The following is a 17,284-nucleotide window of genomic DNA, read 5'->3' on the forward strand; positions in this document are numbered from 1 at the left end:
AGCAACGGCGGGGAGGGGCGGTCCCGGGGGCGACGCAGGGGGAGTAGCGGCCGCGGCGGCCGCTACTCCCCCTGCGTCGCCCCCGGGACCGCCCCTCCCCGCCGTTGCCCACCGCCGCCATCCCACTCCCTCCATCCCTCGCCTCAGGCGGCTTTCCCGCCCTCGCAGTGCATGTCGGGAAGGGAAGGAAAAGGGCGGGAGCTAGCTGGTGTCACGTGAGGCGGCGGGGAAGGGGCGGGGCGGAGAGGGGAGTGGGGGGTGGAGTTGTTCGCTCGTTCGCCTCCGCCGGCCGCCATGTCGTCTTTCCCGGAGCTGTATTTTAACGTGGATAACGGTTACCTGGAAGGCTTGGTGCGTGGTTTTAAGGCGGGGGTGCTCCGGCAAGGCGACTACGTGAACTTGGTACAGTGTGAGAGCCTGGAGGGTGAGTGGCGGCGGGGCTGCGGGGCGGCCGGGTTCCCCCTCCCCTTCCTCCTCCTCCTCCCTCAGCGCTGAGGGGAGGACTCGCCTGACGTGAGGGTGGAGGGCAAGGCTGGGGGAGGCGAGGGGATGCGCGGTAGCAGGGGAACACAGAGCTGACAGCGGGGTCCCCTCGGCAGAGCAAGTACTTGATCCTTCCCCCCCCCTTCTCATATCCCCGGCTATTCCCGCCGAGCTCAGCTGACTCCGTTTCCCGGCCCTGTGATTACAACATCGGACACGGTGGTTTAGGGAAGCCGGAGCTCGCACTGCTTTCTGGAGGCTGCCCGTAGAGCTGCGGTGCGTGTCCTGCGGTTGTTGGGAGTCAGGCGGGTTTGTCAGGCGTTTGCTGGTGAGTCTTGGTCTGTGATTTCTCTTCCCCCCCCCCCCCCCCCTTCTCAAATGGCAGGCAGCGCAGGAAATCACTTTAAAGCGAGGTGCTGGGGGTAATCCAGCTGAATTCTTGGTCCCTGCGATCAGTTTTTGAGGAGATGGGGTGCCTAGGGACGTGCCAGCTGTTACTGCAGGCTTGCTAGTGGAAAAAGAGATCCAGCACAGATCTTCATAAATTCGCCGGTGGATTACCCACCACCTGTCATCTCAAATTCTCTTTGAGGCTAATTTCGACTTCCCAACTACTGTGGGGTTTTTTTACACAAACCCAGAGAGCCGTGTGGGGTTTGTTGTGTGGTTCTTGTCAACTTTGATCAGCTCGTATTCTTCGTTAGCCAGTGCTAAACTCTTCCCCAGTGCCAGTGACCCACCTAACAGTTTTCATTCCATCATGTCGAGGAATAATGACTAGCAAAACCAGATCTATATTGAAATAGGCTTGAAAAATATGCTGGTTGTTTTGCTCAGTGGGACTGTAATTACTGATTTGTTCTTTCATCTAATAATACTAGTTAAGCATCAGCTTTATAGTGATGGTCGTTGCTGAGCGATTGAAATGAATACTGACTGTCTAGAGGGATCTCTGGCCAGCTGAACCCTGGATGCATGTTACCTGGAGTTGCTCATACAGACATCAAACAACAGAATGGGAACAGAGTGCTGCAATGTGCCTCAGTATCTACCTCAAAAACACCCAGGATATTTTTGCTTAGGTCAGAAGCCTCTTGTCAGCCAGCCTTTTCTGCAGCTCTCCACTTGCAGCGGTCTCTGTCGTTCTTGTTATGGAGCCCAGGGCCTGAAAAAGGGCGGTGGGAGTTACTCCTGCTCATCACAAGTCTTGGAATGCCCCACACTATCACTTTATTACCTTCCCTGCAGATAACTTCTTTCAAGACTTTATGTATTTATAGCTTCTCTCTCTTTTTTTGTTTTTTTTCTCCCCTTTCCTTGCCTTCTGAACCAAGTTGCATAAACGTAGCTCTCCCACTGAGAGTTGGGAATGAGTCAGTTTGCAGTTCCCATATTGGTCTTGGTATCATTGCTGTCCCATCCCTGACAGCGGTGACAGCTGCTGCTTTGCTCTGTGTCAAACTTCATTTGGAGCTTGAAGGCTCTTCTAGGCTTACTGCGAATCTCATTCTTCCTCCACATGGCTTCCCGTGCCTCTCTCTAGTGTGCTCTTGTAGAAGGATTTTCCTTCAAAGGAGTGTGGCTCTTGATCACTTCCACAGGCCCTTGGCCAGGCCATTTCCTCCCTCTGTCCTTTTTACCTTTGATTTTCCCATTTCAGTGCCTCTTTTCTGTGCTCCACAGGCTTTTGTCATGTGCCCTTTCTCTCCCAGGTGCTCCTCTGCACTAAATCCGACACTGTCTAGTTTATCAGCAGCCATAATAAACACTTGGGTGTAAAAGAATCCTGTGTCCTTCCCTATTTCTGTTTTTTTTCTTCGCTACTGCCTCTTGTGTGTGAGTCTGGCTCTGCAGTTAGTCCCGGTCCTGGATCGAGTGATCACCTTGGCCTTGGAGAAGTCCTGAAGGAGCAGGGCTGTTCCGGGGCTGGCCCTGGGAGTCGGGTGTCTGGCTGGTCACTGGTACTGACGTGGCTTGGAGGATGTTGTGCTTCCAGGTGTGGAACGCTGCTCCCTCTTGTGTGCACTTGGATGCCTCTGGAAGCACAGAGGAATTGACTGCTCTGCCTCAGGACTTGTTAGTGCTGCGGGAAGAAGATCACACTTTTCTGAGCGGTTCTTTGTCCTCTCCCCTTGCCTGATCACTCACTAAGCCGATACGAGCTCTTGCTGCTTGGAGAGTCAGAAGCAGGCTCTCTGGATGCTCAGGCAGATGCTAGAGCTGGCTTTAAGAAGGGGCAGGAAAGCATGACCAGGGTGGAGGGTAGGGGAAAAGCGCTCTTTTAGCTAAGGTTTCCCTTGAAATCCTTGCCAATAATGCGATTAATCCCCCTTTTCAGCTCCAAAAGCGCCGGCGCGTCGGTTGTTTCCCACCCGGAAGCCCTTGTGTGCTGTACACCTGTGCCGGACGTTGCTTGGAACCTGCTCCGCCCTCTGCAGCCAGTTCCTGCTTCTGACACCAGGTGTCAGTGAAGGACTTGGAGCTGTTTGCATCTGTCTCGGTGGTGTGAGCACAGATCCGTTCTTGGGTAGCATCTGTCTTGGGACAGCCGAACTTAGGAGTCACACGGGTTTCTGCTGTCAAAAGGATGGCGAGCTGTCTCCAGCTCCTGAAAGCCGCGGTAGCCTCTTAGAGGTCTGGTGGTATCTCTGGAGAGTAAAGAGTTGTTGATCCAGTGATACAGCGATGCTGCTTTAAGGAGTTCAGTCTGGGACTGGAATGTAGGTTATCAGTAGGCTTTTCTGTCAGTCTGCAACGCTTCCTACTGCAAAACGTGTATGGAGCCTGCGAAGGGCACAAAAGCATCTTCTTTAGGAACAGGAATTTCTTTACCTTTGAGCCTCCTGTTGCTAATACTCCTCTTGCTTCCACAGCAGCAGTGTAGGAAGCAGATTTCTTTCTCTCCTACCAGTGTGATAAAGGCGATTGCTGTGGTGAAAATCAGCAGCAGGATGTGCCTCCTTCCAGCTGGGTGCTCAGGCTGTGAAGTGGCCCACTAAGTGGCCAGTAGCTGGCTCAAGTGTGGATGTCTTATTGGGAGGGGCTTTCCCAGTGGCTGTACGTTTCCACCACCAGCTCTCTGTGGGTGCTGGTGCTTCAGTCTCTGCAGTTGGCTTAGCTGGGGACTTATGGGAACAGTGGCATGCATGTGGAGGAGTGGGATCCATCGTGTCCTCAGCTTAAGCTGTGTGTGGAACTAGCCCTGTGCCTCCACAGGGGACTGTCAGGTTTTAGGTGTGCATCTCAGCCTCTGGTTTATCAGTCTGCTGTGCACTTGTCCTGGGAAAACTCTGGGGTTTTTCAGTCCTTGTAACCCCGAGGTGGTAGTGCCATGTCACATCAGCTTGGGGAAGAGCAGAGTAACCGTCTGAGCCCCAGAGATGCATTTGGGATGTGGAGAGTGGCTAGGAGAAGAAAATAAAACGAAAATCCTTTCTTGCTAAAAGAATCAAGACTGCAGTGTTCTTTCATCTCCTCAGTTTGGTCCCTGGGGACTCCATTTTTAGGATGCATGCATATCAGCTGTAAAATCAGAGAGCTTGAAGCAATGAGGTCACACTTGTCCTACATTGCCTGTCTCCACACCAGCTGCAGGGCAGGGTGGTCTGCCCGAAAGGTATCCTCACCCTTGCCAGAGCCCTGCGTCCTGTCAGATCCATCTGTAGCAGCACATAGCAAGCACTGAATTCTTCATGTAGGGTTGGGTGGTGTGGAATAAGCCAGGACTGGGCAGGCTGGTTGTTCTTGAGTGTTGAAGAGTATTTCCAGGGTTGCCCTGCATAGCCCTTGCCACCCAGAAGGGAAGTGCTGCTTTCAGTCAGCTCGGGAGTGGATTGCTAAATGCTTGCTGTCCTAAATGCCTCTTCAGTGCAAAGACCTCCAGTTCTCCCTCACTCTCTTCTCTTCTTTCTCTTTCCATGTCAGGGGAGACAATGAAATATGTGAGTGTGTCCTGAGCATGCAGTTGAGCTGCTGTGGGGTGAAGTGTGTCTGTCTTTCCACTGCCAAGCCACAGGTTGGCTGGATGCACTGAAGTGTTGGCCTGACACAGCTCTTGCCCCTGACAAATGGATGTTGGGAAGCGTCCCCTCTGTGCACCCTGCTTCTGCTGAGTGAGAGCTTTGGCTTTCATACTCCCAAGGACTGACTTATTTTTAACCTCCCCTGGAGGCTGCCTTTGCTTTATGGTGTTACATACTGAGTCTTTCCCACACCTCCTTTTGCTGAGAGAAGGGTGGGAGAAGCTGTGCTACCCTTCTCTCTTCCTCTTGGGTGTTTGGGCCCTAGAAGGCTGGAGCTGGGCTTTTCTTTCAGCTTACTGCACAGGCAGTGTGTCTCTTGTGCAGAGGTGCCGCGCTGCTGTCTGAGCTACAGGCTACTTCCAAAAGTGCTTTTGGCACTTCGGGCCGTGGTGGGGCCCACGGCGTTCTCCTGGGTGTGGGAGGAACAGGATAGATCTATTGCTGTACCACCAAGCGAGCAGAGGCCACTTTGGTTCTGAAATGTGGCTGTGCTGGGATGTACCTCGGATGGGGCTTGGCAGGGCACGTGGGAACGGCGAGGCTGCGTGGGGCTATAGACCGTTCCTGTCCCGTGAACGCCGGCTGCTCGTGCAGCAGCAGAGCGGTAGCCGGAAGGCTGTGCTGCTAATCTCTGTGCTTTGTCCTGTGTCCTCCAGTGTGACCGCTCGCTGCGGCTGGGTAATCAGCTGCCCTGTTAAAATAAGCTCAAGGAAAACATTATTTATTGGAAGAAAGATGGCACTTGCACGGCCTGCTAAATCATGGTGGCAAACAAACACTGTGGTCTCTGGCTTCCTGCAGGGTTCAGCAGAGGCTCTTTGCTGTTTGTTCTGGACTCCTTTACTGGGCAGAGACCTGCTTCATAGCTTCTCCTAGCTAAACTTCAAGCTGAGGTCAGCTTATTAGCACTGGTGTAGCTTCAGCTCTTGTTTGGGTCCTGCTCCTCGTTAGGAGATGCTGGTGTCTGGATTTCCTGGCAAGTATTCCCACTCGGCAGCCTGTCGGTGCTTTCGCCGTGTTGTTTTTCCTCTGCTGTCGGCTCCTGCAGTGTGAGACTCCCTTCTGCCGTTTTTCTCAGCTTCTGAATGATTTGTTGCCTCTCCCTTTAAACTGCTGTGCTGGGCCAGCGTCCTGTTAGTTTATGGACCTCTGAGGTTACAGCTGTGACTTAGCCCAGTGAAGCTAATTGGAGATACAGGCAGATTAGGAGGGGTTACCTTGCCTTTTGGAAGGAGCAGGAGAGGGCTGCTAAGGAAACAAGGCCTGTCTGGGAGTGAGTTCAACCCCGGGAAGGGCTGAGCTAGAAACACAGGCTGCTGTTTGGTGCTGAGGGCACCTCAAGCAGTTGTGAACAGCAGTTGTGGTGAGACTGGTGGGGGAACGGGCCAAAGATGACACTTCTGTGTGTCCAGCTGTGGCATGGAGGAATGTGACAGCAGAGGAAAAGTGGTATGTCATGGCTGGTGGTGTGCAATTACAGAAAAGGTCATAAATTCTGTGGGGAATGAAGGGTCTCTGGGTGCTTCTCAGGTGATGTTTCAGAGAGTCAGCTTCAGGAGCATGTGAGGTGGCTGCAGCAGATGGCAGCAAGCCAAAGGCTAATGACTGCAGCCTTCCGAGGGAGACATGGGCAATGTCACTGATCTGCAGACCACTGTGTAATGCCTCTGCTGCTTCACTGCCTCAGGCCTGAGAGATGGCAAACGCTATTTTAATTTTTATATATATGCAGTGACGGCCCTGGGTGCTCTGGAGTGAGATCACAGCAGATGATTGTGTGAAAACATCAGTTCAGCTCGGAAGCTGTGCAAGCTAATTGTATGTCCGTGGGCGAGAAGACAAATCGGTCTTTGGAAGTGCTTGAGCCCTTAACTTGATTCAGAGCTCTGCAGTGCAGCAACGGGAAGGTGCTGGAGATGGAAGGGCTGGAAACACGACCCAGTGGGGCTTACAGGGCAGGCTTTGATGACAGGCAGATGTCTGAAAGACTGAGTAACAGCCTGATTCCTTGCTATGACAAAGCAGGCTGGCAGGAGAGAGTGGTAATATTGCTGCAGATCTGAGGTGTCTCAGGAAAATGTCATCTGAAATGTCGAGGTGTGGTGTTGGCACAGCGGTGTGTTGAACTAAGCTTCAGCTGTGCTGATGCCTTGTGTACAGCCAGCTGCATCGAAACCAGAGGGCCTGATCCAAGAACTGAGAGGAGGTGGCTGTAAGTACATGTCATGATGATCTTGAGCGCTACCCTACTTGACTGCTCAGCAGAAAAAGCTGTCGTTTTTACAAGCTGTTGTGCTCTTGCACGAGGCAGCTTTCTGGGAACTGTGGCCTGGCCATAATTTACCAGCTTTTTTGCGGGGGAGAAAACAAAAAGCGTTGTGGTAATTGAAGTGCTCCCTTGCCAAGGGCTGGCTCAGTCTGTTCCTTAAAAGTGCGTGAACCGCCGGGGAGGATGCCGGAACAGGCAAATGTGCGTCTCGAAAGCAGTCGCTGGGCTGAGGCCCTGTGCTGCTGTTAGTCAGCATCTGGAGGAGCTCACTGGGCCCGGCTGGGCTCTGGGTGCCGGTCTCTCCGCCTTTCTGCAGGCGGCAGAAGATCGCAGCCAGCGTCTGGACCATGTGCAGTGTGTGGGATCTCTCACAGCTGTCCCTGCCGAGGCGTTGCTGCCCCTGCCCCTGCCAGAGGCCGACTCCAGCTCTGCCTCAACTTGTGTTAGGAAATAGGAGCTTGAGCTTTTGGAGAGCTTGGGGCTTGCTCAGCAATGGGGCCACTTATTAGTCACCGTGCTACTGGGACAGCGATTCTGGCAGGGGATTTGTGAAACCACGGGATTAGCCTGTTCTTGACTGAGAAGTTTGACACGTGAATAGTCCTCCTAAAAAACTCCCAAACCCGCTTGGCTGAGGCTCGGTGACCGGCCCAGTGGCTGGAGGAGGACAAGCTCACATAAGGCTCTGGTACGCTGTGGGATGCATTGAATCAGGGTTTAGAAATCTGGTCCAATTTTTAGAAAATATGTTCTGTTCTGTCTGCTTGGATGCTGAGAGATGCAGAAGTTTCGTTCCTGCAGTTTGTGGCTGGCCTTCTCTGTAAAAATTAATTCCAAGTGTTATATAAACATGGCCCTTATTCCAGTTGCAACATAATGTTGTGCTGGCTCTTGTGCTGTGGGGCTGGGGCGGGGGCAGCCCCCTCATTGAGCAGGACAAATGCTCTGGCCAGATGCCTCATGGGAGCATGCTCAGAGCTGTTGAGGCAGAGGCTGCAAGGCACAGCGTGCAGTTTGTGTGATTCTGGTCTGAATGCGATGCAGCTCCGATTTCCTGGAAGTGGATGGCACAGCAAGCTGTGTCATTGGGTCTCTGGCATCAAGACACATGGTATGTTTGAGGCTATAAGAAGCCACCTTGCTAAGAGCAGAGCTGCAGGCTGTGGTGACACCAAAAGGAATGGATGGGTTTGGAGTAGCAGGATTGGAGTTGAGGAAACTAGCTGAAACCTTTGGAAGCTTCCTTATTGAAGTAGGACATGGTAGGATATGCAATAGTTGCTTCCTGCCCTGGGTCCTGTAGAGCTGCAGAACAGCATCACATGCCTTTTTGGGCAGGTTTGGTTTCTGGTAGAGCTCCATACCCTTACAGAGAACTGAAAGCAGGAGGTGTATGGATGTGGCTACTGTAGTCCCCTGTGCCTTCCCTTGCAGCCTGGCTTTGAGTGTTCCTACCCTTGTATTCATTGAGCAGCTGCTCTATGCTTTCTCCAGCCTCTGCTAAAAACAAACTGGTAAAGCCCTTGTCTGCCAGGGGAACTTAATTTCCACCTGGACTCCAAAGCATGTTGTTCAGTAACTTTCAGAAGATGGACGGAAATGCATTGAAAACATCAGGACCATGTTCTCTCACCTGAAAGTATGAGCATAAGTTGATAATGTTTCAGTCAGATAAAACAGCTGCTTAGCTGCAGCATAGCCTGAGGACCATGGATCTAGGTGATGTTTCTGCTTTGCTTCAACCATGGTCTGTTATTGGGCAAGCAGCTTGCTGCTGCATCTGGGATACTTAACAAAAATTAAGAGTACCACCAAACCCTCCTGTAAACCACTGAGAAACATGACAGTCCCTGAGTGCTATTTACATCTCTGGCCTTCCACCCTCAACCACCATCTGTTTCCTGTGAGACTTAGCAGTGGTAATATTTTCATGACTGAAGAGTGCTGGGTCAAAAATATCTTTGCTAAGACCCCCTTGGAAACACCCAGAAGAGTGAAAGTCTTCTTGAAAGCTGTTTTTATGCTTCCAGCCCTTGGGCTAAGGGCAGTATTTCACATGTACAGGCTCAGTTTGGAGGCCAGTGCAGAGGATGCTCTCCAGCTCATGCCTGGGGTTTGGTGTAACGTCCAAAGGTCAGACTCCTCAAGCTAGGCTGAATCCTTGCTCTGACCTCATGCAGCGAATGCTTGTGCCATAATGCTGAGGACTGGGGTGGTTCAGTGGAAGGGAAAGGCAGTGTCAGTGCTCGTGCTGCAGAGAAGCCAGGGAGAAATGTCTAATTTTTGTTGTTTGCTTTGTTTGCTCTGGATGGTGTGTTCACATCTGCTTTGACTAAGCTCTTCCAGCTACTCTCCTTTCCCCATAAAGGTCTTCAATCCCTAGGAGGGTGCTTGCCTAACTGGTCCTCTGAGGTGAAGCCGAAGGGAGATGAACATTATGTACCACTGCAACTAGTAGAGTTGGATTATATGACATTCCTCAGTTCTGGATTCAGTTTTTCCATAGAGACATTTAAATGCTTTTGGATCAAGGAAGGCTTTTATCTTGACAGAGCTCAGCATGTTGTGGTTGCTTGTTGGCCAGGACTGCAGCTTGGTTGGGCACCTGACCTGCAGCAAGGGTAACAGAGGAAACAAAGGTTTCCTCTACTTGAAACTGGAGGAGGGAAATGCTTCTGAGCATGGTCCTCCATCCTGGGCACTGGTTGTCTGCCATACCAGATGGGCATTAAGAGGTAGAGAGGGGCTGGTGAGGAGTGAGGCCACGGAAATGTGACTTCTCTTTATCTATGCAATTAGCTGGGCAGACTTGATAATGTAATACCTACCTGCTGTATAATTTCAAGGTTGTTGTTCACAACTCTTTGACTTGGAAAGCTTTTCAGATGCTTCCACATCACTAGTATCTGAGAAGACTTGCTTGTGGGTGCAGAGGAGACTGCAACCAAAGCCCTTTTGGCTGGATGAAGTGCTGAAGCTTTGGGTTTTGTTAGAAAATGCATAACCTTCCAGGATGATCAAGCACAGTGGACAGCTGGCACAGTAACATAGTGTCACAGTTTCATCTTTAGTATGGGACAAGGCTGGTGTGGTGAAACACTCAACTCATACTGTGTTTGGATTGTCCATGAGCAGAGATACCAGGGTCTGACTTAACACATGGGTTTTGTCTAGGTGACCTTTCAGAGAGGAGAATGCCTGAAGAATTGCCAAGCAGCAAGTCTTGGGTGTGCTCAAAAAGCCCAAACAAAAACCAACCCAAACCCAACACAGACCCTCTAGAGTGGAATTGTTCTTTCTTTTTCAGACTTGAAGCTGCACCTCCAGAGCACAGACTATGGGAACTTCCTGGCCAACGAAGCCTCCCCGCTCACTGTCTCTGTCATAGATGACAAGCTGAAGGAGAAGATGGTGGTGGAGTTTCGTCACATGAGGAACCATGCATATGAACCCCTGGCAAGTTTTCTGGACTTCATCACGTGAGTACCAGCTGTTTGTGGACACCATCTGAAATGTTTGTGCTCTTCCAGACTTGAGGGCTTTCAGACCAGCTTTCCACACTCAGCCCTGTAGCTGCTGTGTTTTCTACAGCTTCTCAAATGGAACTCTTTTGGTTGTATCTGGAGGTCTTGAACCAGACATCCTGTGTTGTTAAAGGCTTCTGCTCACAGGGTGTGTGTGCTTCATTGGCACAGCTCCTTCTGCTGCCTTCCACTGCAGAATCAGAGCTCTCACCCTTGGGGATTTTAAAACAAAGAAAAGGTCCTTCTGTAAAACATATGTGCATGACAGCAGTTGCCTGCTAGTTGTAACCCACCAAAGGTGGTGGAGCTCTCTTGCAGAGCCTTTTGTGCACAGAGTCCAAGCGTTGTGTCTTGGTGTGGTTCTGCACTGATGGAGGGGTCTCCTCTGGGCCTGCACTCATCACACCAGTGGAGTGTCAGTGAAGTAAAGAAGGTGGTAGGAGCTTCAGCTGGTCCAAGGTGGGAGTTGCTCTCTGTATTAGAAGCCCAAATAACTTCTAGGGATGCTATAGACAAGTTAAAACAGAAGAATGAGGGTGCTTAAACACAGGGAGGTTGGAAAGGGTGCTGGTTTTGCCCAGTGGGTCTTAGTATCTTCTGTTGGTAATCCTAATGTTTTTAGTGACTGGGTTAGTAGGAAACAGGGTAGACTAGATGTGGCTTCTAGGGCAGCCTCTTGGGCTGCGTGTTGTTCCCTGAAACTGTCCTGTAGGTTGTAGTAGGCTTTTGCATTCCAAACAGTTGCAGCAGAGAACAGCTCTGTTCAGAGGCTGGCAGCACACGCCTGTGCCAGGAGCCTTCATCTCACCCAGGCTTGTGCGTAGGCAGCATTGTAGAAGTGTTCAGCCAGTGGATGTTGGCAGTGCTGGGGAGTTGTGCCTCTGCCCAGAGGTGCTGTGTCATCCTTCCTAGCTTGGGACAAGCCTCTGCCACTTGATCTTCCACTGTAGACACACAGATAGGTGTAATAGGGTGATTTATCTTTCCCTTTTGAACATGACTTATTTCCCACTCCTTTCGTTTAGGGTACTTAATGAAACTTGTGCAGGAAATGGTAACGACCTCTCTTGGTAAACAGCTCAGGGCAAGCAAGGCACCAGGTGGTCAGAGGAAGAAATTGTACCCAACTGAATCTGTCTCTGCTAAAACTACGGGCTGAAGTGGAATAGAAAATGGTAGAAAGATATGGAAAGTTTGAGCAGGGCTGGCTTCTGCAGGAGGAAAGCTTGAGTTCACTGGGGCTCTCAGGAGAGAGGCACTGGGCTGTAAACAGATTTTTAAAATTGAGTGGGATTGTAGGTGGTGTGTCTGGCTTAAAATGGAAGGAAGTGTTTTATAGCACATCCAGTTGAGCTCCGAAGCTTATTGCTGCCGGACGCCCTCATGTTTTTGGCCTTCTTAGAAATACTGGATCACCTCACACAAGAGAGGCCTATTGAGACCTGTTAAACTCTGCAGTACCACTCACTGAGACTGGCCAGGGTGCAGAAAGCTCGTGCCTGGAGGTGGATCCAAGCATTTAAAAAAAATCCCACCAAAAAAATCCCCAAACAATAATCAAGCTTTCTCTATCACAAACATCCTTCTGGACTCTGGGGTGGCTTTGAGTTGATCCTCAGGTGGCTATTGTGCTTGATTTGGAGGATGTTCAGACCTTGACCTGGGGCACACTGCTGAGAAGATCTAACAACTGTCTGATCTTGGGAGCAGCTGTAGCCCTTGCCCTTTTGTATTGCCAGAAGCCTACTTGGGGTCATTCTTCATGGTTTCTTTTGCCTCTTCTAAGCGGCCCACGAACTAGGTGAGGACGTGGGATGGAGAAGCAGCAACGGAGACGCTGTGGGGACTCCTGGTGTCCTCCTCCCTTTTGCCCAGCTCCGGGGAGCTGAGGCAGCGCTGCTGCGACTTGCCGGAAGGTGGCACTCCAGCCCCGTTACTGCCTGTCCCCAGGTGGGCACCTAGTGAGGTAGGCAGAGTTAACATATCCCCTCCGCTTAGGGAAAAGGACAGTGGTTTTAAACAAAAAAACCACGCAGACCAAACCGACCCAAGAACACAGCAACTTCAAAGCAAGGTCTTAATTTGTTAAGTCATTTGCTACCACTGTTTTTTGTCATGTTGTGCTCCTTTCCTGGCACCATGCTGACTCCTTCCTGGCTCCTGTCCTCTTCAGGAACTCTTCAATGGCACATGTTTCATTGTTAGTACCAAAATATTGAGGAAGTTGGCTGATTTCCCTTTTGTTTTTTCAAATGGTGGCTGTAGTTGGTGGCCTCTGCCACTGCGTATCATGGCAAGGAACAGCTCCACTTGTTGAACTTCCACAGCCTCTAATAACCACCTGTTAGCTCTGCATCTTGCCAGGCAGCTCCTTGCTGTCAGGCTGCTGGTGCTTCCCTGTGTTTTTCAGCCAACCGTAGTAGGTTCTGACTGATAGGCACAAGTTGGCTGTTCACATCTCTGCTCCAACACAAACAATAGAGTGTTTGGCTGGGGGATTGCAGTGATGTTCTTCTGTAGGGCAGCGACAAACAGGTATTAAGTGTACTTGAAACAGCAAAACCCACTTCCTGAATTCAACAAGCACATATTGACTTGTGGGATGGAAGTGGGTTTTAGGCTCCTCTCGGTGATGTGCTGCCCTGCCTTTCTGTAAAGGCTTTGTTCTTTGTTAGCCTGACATGGTGCCATGTCCTGTCTCTCCTTCCTTCCAGTGTTCCTGTATATGGTTTAGGTAGAACCCTTTATCTGTGGTTCCCCCTGTCGCTCCTGACTGTAGCCTGATGGGATTGTCAGCTTTCATATTTTGGGGGGCAGGAGCAGGGGTTTTCTTTGCTCTTCCTTTGGCACAGTCCCTTCCTGCTCCAAAAGCCTGGTGTCACAGCAGGCTGACCTGAGGGCTCCAGCTGCCGATGGGCCCCTTGAGCCCTTGCAGTGAGCTGATGGGCAGAGACAGGTTCGGTCTTGTGCTCAGGTGGGGGAGCTGCTTGTGGAAACTGAGGCCCCTGTACGAGTGAGGTCTGAGGGGAACCTGGCTCAAAATATGTTTTCCAAACCTGTCATCAAGCTCACTGTCAGAGGACAGACAGGTCGTCCTCTGTCTTTACCTTACCAGTCTGCTAGGGTTGGGAACTGGGTTCTTTGTTGCCCTGAGGATGCAGCCAGGCACTTGACTTTCAGTACGTTTCTGTGGTCACAAGACGTGTTTTTGATGAGGCTGCGTGTACCTCTTCCCCTCGCGCATGCCTTGTCTTAGCTGACACTTCCCTCTTACCCAGTCCAGCCCTGCCTCTCCCTTCACTGGATAGATCTAGTTTCTGCTGCACAGCTTTGAGTTCAAACTTAATCTTGCAGCAGTGGTTTTTCTGAAGCCAAGTTGTTTCAATTGCTATTTGAGCTGAGGAGCAGTAATCCTCTGGAGTAGGAAGTTGCCCATCTTTATGTGTACTGGAGCATGCAGCATCCTGATGCAACCAGGGAGGTTATAAAATAGGGCTGCATCCTTTTTGAAGTCTCTTCTTGCAGAAGAAAAAGCTCCAAATGCTGTATGTTAGACACTTGCAGTTTATTTGGAGTGCAGCAATCTGCAGGGTCTCTCTTAAAGCTGCTGTGGTTAGCAGTATGCTATACTATTTTCAGTTAGTTGTTGACTCTTGGTGGTGGTGGGATGGGGAAGCACAAATTGCCATAGCGGCCGACGATCCTGCAATAAAAGGTTTATGAGGCTCTTTCTTTTCTTTTCTTTTTTTTTTTTTTTTGGCAGAGAAGCCCAGGTTTCTGACAAACAGCTTCCCTGTTTGCAGGGAGTGCAAAGTTGAACTGATAAGCCAAGTTCTTGGAGGCATTATGCAATGTTCAAAATAAGAGGGCATGTAACTGACGGTCTAGAAATGATCACAGGCTTGCAGGCTGTGGGCGGTAGCATTAGAACTGCATCTGTTCTCCTCCATACCCAAAGGATACAGATCTCATACCAGTTTCCCAGAACCAGTGTCTAGAAAACAGACTGGGTCGTATGCCTCAATGGTGGCCATGGAAATCAGTCCTTTTCCAAATGGTGTGACCGTGGGTGTCTTCATCAGAAAGGGACCCTGTGAAAGGTCTGTTACGCTGAGGGTATGCTGCTTCTCCACAGAACTCTAGTCCCTGGAGAACACTTCATATGGCCACTGGATTTGAACTGGAACAGCCTAACCCTCTTTAGGGTTTACTGACCAGTGCTGCTGTACTGTCTGAAGGTGTTAGTATGATGCCTGGCAAGCATGGCAAGCCATGGTAATGTTTGGAAAACAAATGAGCAAAACATTATCCATGGCAGTAAAGAAGCAGGAAAATGCTACTGATGAGCTCCAGGTGTAGGCCTGTGGCTCACTAGGAAGGAGAAAACTTCAGTGAAACTCTGCAGCCCTGAGAAGGGGCTCTGGCATGCAAACTGTGTGTGATGAGGTGAGAACATATTGCCCCTGGGTAACATCCCAGTCCAAGCTGATGCTGGTTCATCCAGAGGCAGCGCATTGACTTAACTGTCTTCTTGGGTTTTGTTTAAAGCTGAATCCCTTGGAGATTCTGCAGGTTGCAGGAACAGTCCTTCCACTTCCCTCGTGTTCCTTCTCACAATCTTTCCTTCTGCAGGCTGGACAGCATGTCTGTTAGAGGCATAAAACAGGCAGGGAAGGAATATGTTAGAAGGTTATCAATGCTTCTCTTATCAGGTTGTGTGTGGCTTCAGCTTTTCTGGAGGACAACCTGCATACAGTTGGATGAATGGCCACTGAGCAATTCTGTCCCCATGTAATATGCTTTGCTCCTTGATTGAAACTGTTCTCAAGGGCTCAGCAGCCTTCATTTTCCTTTTGCCTTTCTACCAATTTGTCTCTCCCAGGGCTCTAGGCTGGCAAATTCAGCCCAGGGAAGACCAGGGCCTAACAGCACTGATTATGAAGAATATTTGAGGGCACCTGGGGTCCTAGTCCCCTCTTCCAGATCCGTTCTGTGTGCTATGTTGAAGCCTAGCAGATACTTCTGTAGAGCTTTGTGTCATTTGGGAGGCCAAGCAAAACCTTGCATCTACCCCACATGGCTTTTTGCATGACAAGTGGGACGGTGACTTTTTTTTCTTTGTCTCCTGCTGGCAGCAGGTCTGTGTGCACAGTGATGTTCTACATGTTGTTGTTAGATAGAAGGAAGAAATCCTCCCTGGGGAGGGTGGGGAGGCCCTAGCACAGGGTTCAGGGCCAGGGTTCAAGGCCAGCTTGGATGGGGCCTTGGGCACTCTGGGCTAGGAGAGGATGTCCCTGCCAATGGCAGGGGTGGCACAGGGCTAGGGTGTGTTGAGGCCCCTTTCCACCTAAACCAGTCTGGGATTGTGATATCTAAGCCCAGCTCACACATTTACTGAGAACTGGGTAAGATTGTTTGCACTGTTTAAACTCTCTCAGCTTTCTTTACTTCAGGCAGTTTTAGGGACAGTGTGAGAGCTTGAATGGTGCAGCCTCCAGTCTTTTTATATCCATGGAATGGGTTTGTATGGTTTTCCTTCATAGAGCAAGGTAAGAAAAGGGTATATGCAAGTTTGGCCTTTCCAGCTGGTCTGTGTGAAAGCAGTGTAATTAGATGTTTCTGGCCAATATTTAAAATGTAATTAGTGCTGAAGTTTCCTTAGCACAGAGCCAAGTGCCTGGACTCAGCCTTGCCTACCAGCCTAGTGTTTCTCAAGCTCTGAGGTCAAGCGTTGAGGCATCAAGTTTAAGCAACCAGAGACTCTTGCATGAGGCTCTGAGGTGTTCAAAACATTTCCTGGTGTTTAAAGTGGTTTGTAGGCATCCAGAACACAATGGCATACGCATGAAGCTTCAGAATTAAAAGTACTTCATCTAGCTCTTTTTCTCATTAGCCTTCAATGCAGCTAACACTGTGTGGCTGCTCATGAGTTACCGGATGATACCACTGGAAAACTGAGGTCAGTATCCCAAGAGACCCAGACTCACTAGAAGATGGTAAAAGTCATGTGGAGATGCAGCTAAAAATAGATGGATGCTGAGAACATTCCTGGATACTTGGATTTGAAAGGCTGCCACTGCCTCTGTAGTGCTGTGAAGTTACAACTCCTTGCTGCGAAATGGTCCCGTTGATCTAAGTCAAGCAGGGCACCCACTTATTGGCTGGGTGCCCTTGGTTTGTGGTGGCAACCATGAAATTCTCAGCTTTCTCTTTGGCAGGTTCACGAACCTACCACTTAGGTGTGGTTTTTTATTGGTGTGACTCTAGGAAAGACAGTGTGTAAAGATAGGAAGAGATTGGCGCTCCTTGAGCTGAGGCAATCGAGTGCTGCAGCTGCTGTTCCATGGACTGCCTAAAGCTCAGCTGCAAACAAGGGGCAAAACTGCTCCTGGTCTGACTTGCTCTAGTCTGAGCTGAAAAACTGATGGAAGGATTTGGCTGAGTTCATCTACTATCACTCAAACAAGCTTCAGCACAGCACTGAGGTCTTCCTAATGTGCAGCATCCCTCTCCTTTTCTGTTCAGGACAGCTATACTATTATTTACTGAAGATCTTAAAAGGACCCATCTCAGCTGCTGGCACTATTCTGAGGACCAGCTACTTGCTCTTTTGTGCTTTGGAGGCTGTGTGTTGCTTTCCCCTGTGACTGCTTATGTTGGGAGCTTGAGAGGGGTGTGTCAAGTGGCTCTGCATAATGGCATCTTTCCTCGGATCTTGAACCCAGGGGGATGTAAAGATGGGTCTGATACTTTCACACAAACCCAAGGAAGCAGTGATGCCACCAACCTGAAACTCTTTCCTGAAGTTACTTTCCCCCAGGCCCCTGAATGCATGAACTGGGTATAAGAGGGAAGCGCTAGATGATAGACTATAGTCAAAACAACTTCATCATCATTTAAAGCTGTCTCTGGAATTCATTCTGAGTTCAGAACACTGCTCTGATCCTGCTGGAGATTTCCCTTTTTCATCCCAAAATAAACACATG

At 50.1% G+C, this 17,284-nt stretch overlaps 1 protein-coding gene across 1 annotated transcript in view; it reads left to right on the forward strand.

The window, feature by feature from the left end:
• Positions 1-265: 265 nt before the first annotated feature.
• ATP6V0D1 (ATPase H+ transporting V0 subunit d1) overlaps positions 266-17,284 on the forward strand; it is a 31,804-nt gene continuing 14,785 nt past the window's right edge. Inside the window, exons 1-2 of the mRNA XM_084269991.1 lie at positions 266-424; positions 10,082-10,253. Coding sequence (XP_084126117.1) covers positions 295-424; positions 10,082-10,253 — 302 coding nt within the window. The 5' untranslated portion in view covers positions 266-294. The remainder of the gene's footprint in view (positions 425-10,081; positions 10,254-17,284) is intronic.

Source organism: Gallinula chloropus (genome assembly GCF_964237585.1).
Source record: "Gallinula chloropus genome assembly, chromosome: 13".
Taxonomy (NCBI): domain Eukaryota; kingdom Metazoa; phylum Chordata; class Aves; order Gruiformes; family Rallidae; genus Gallinula; species Gallinula chloropus.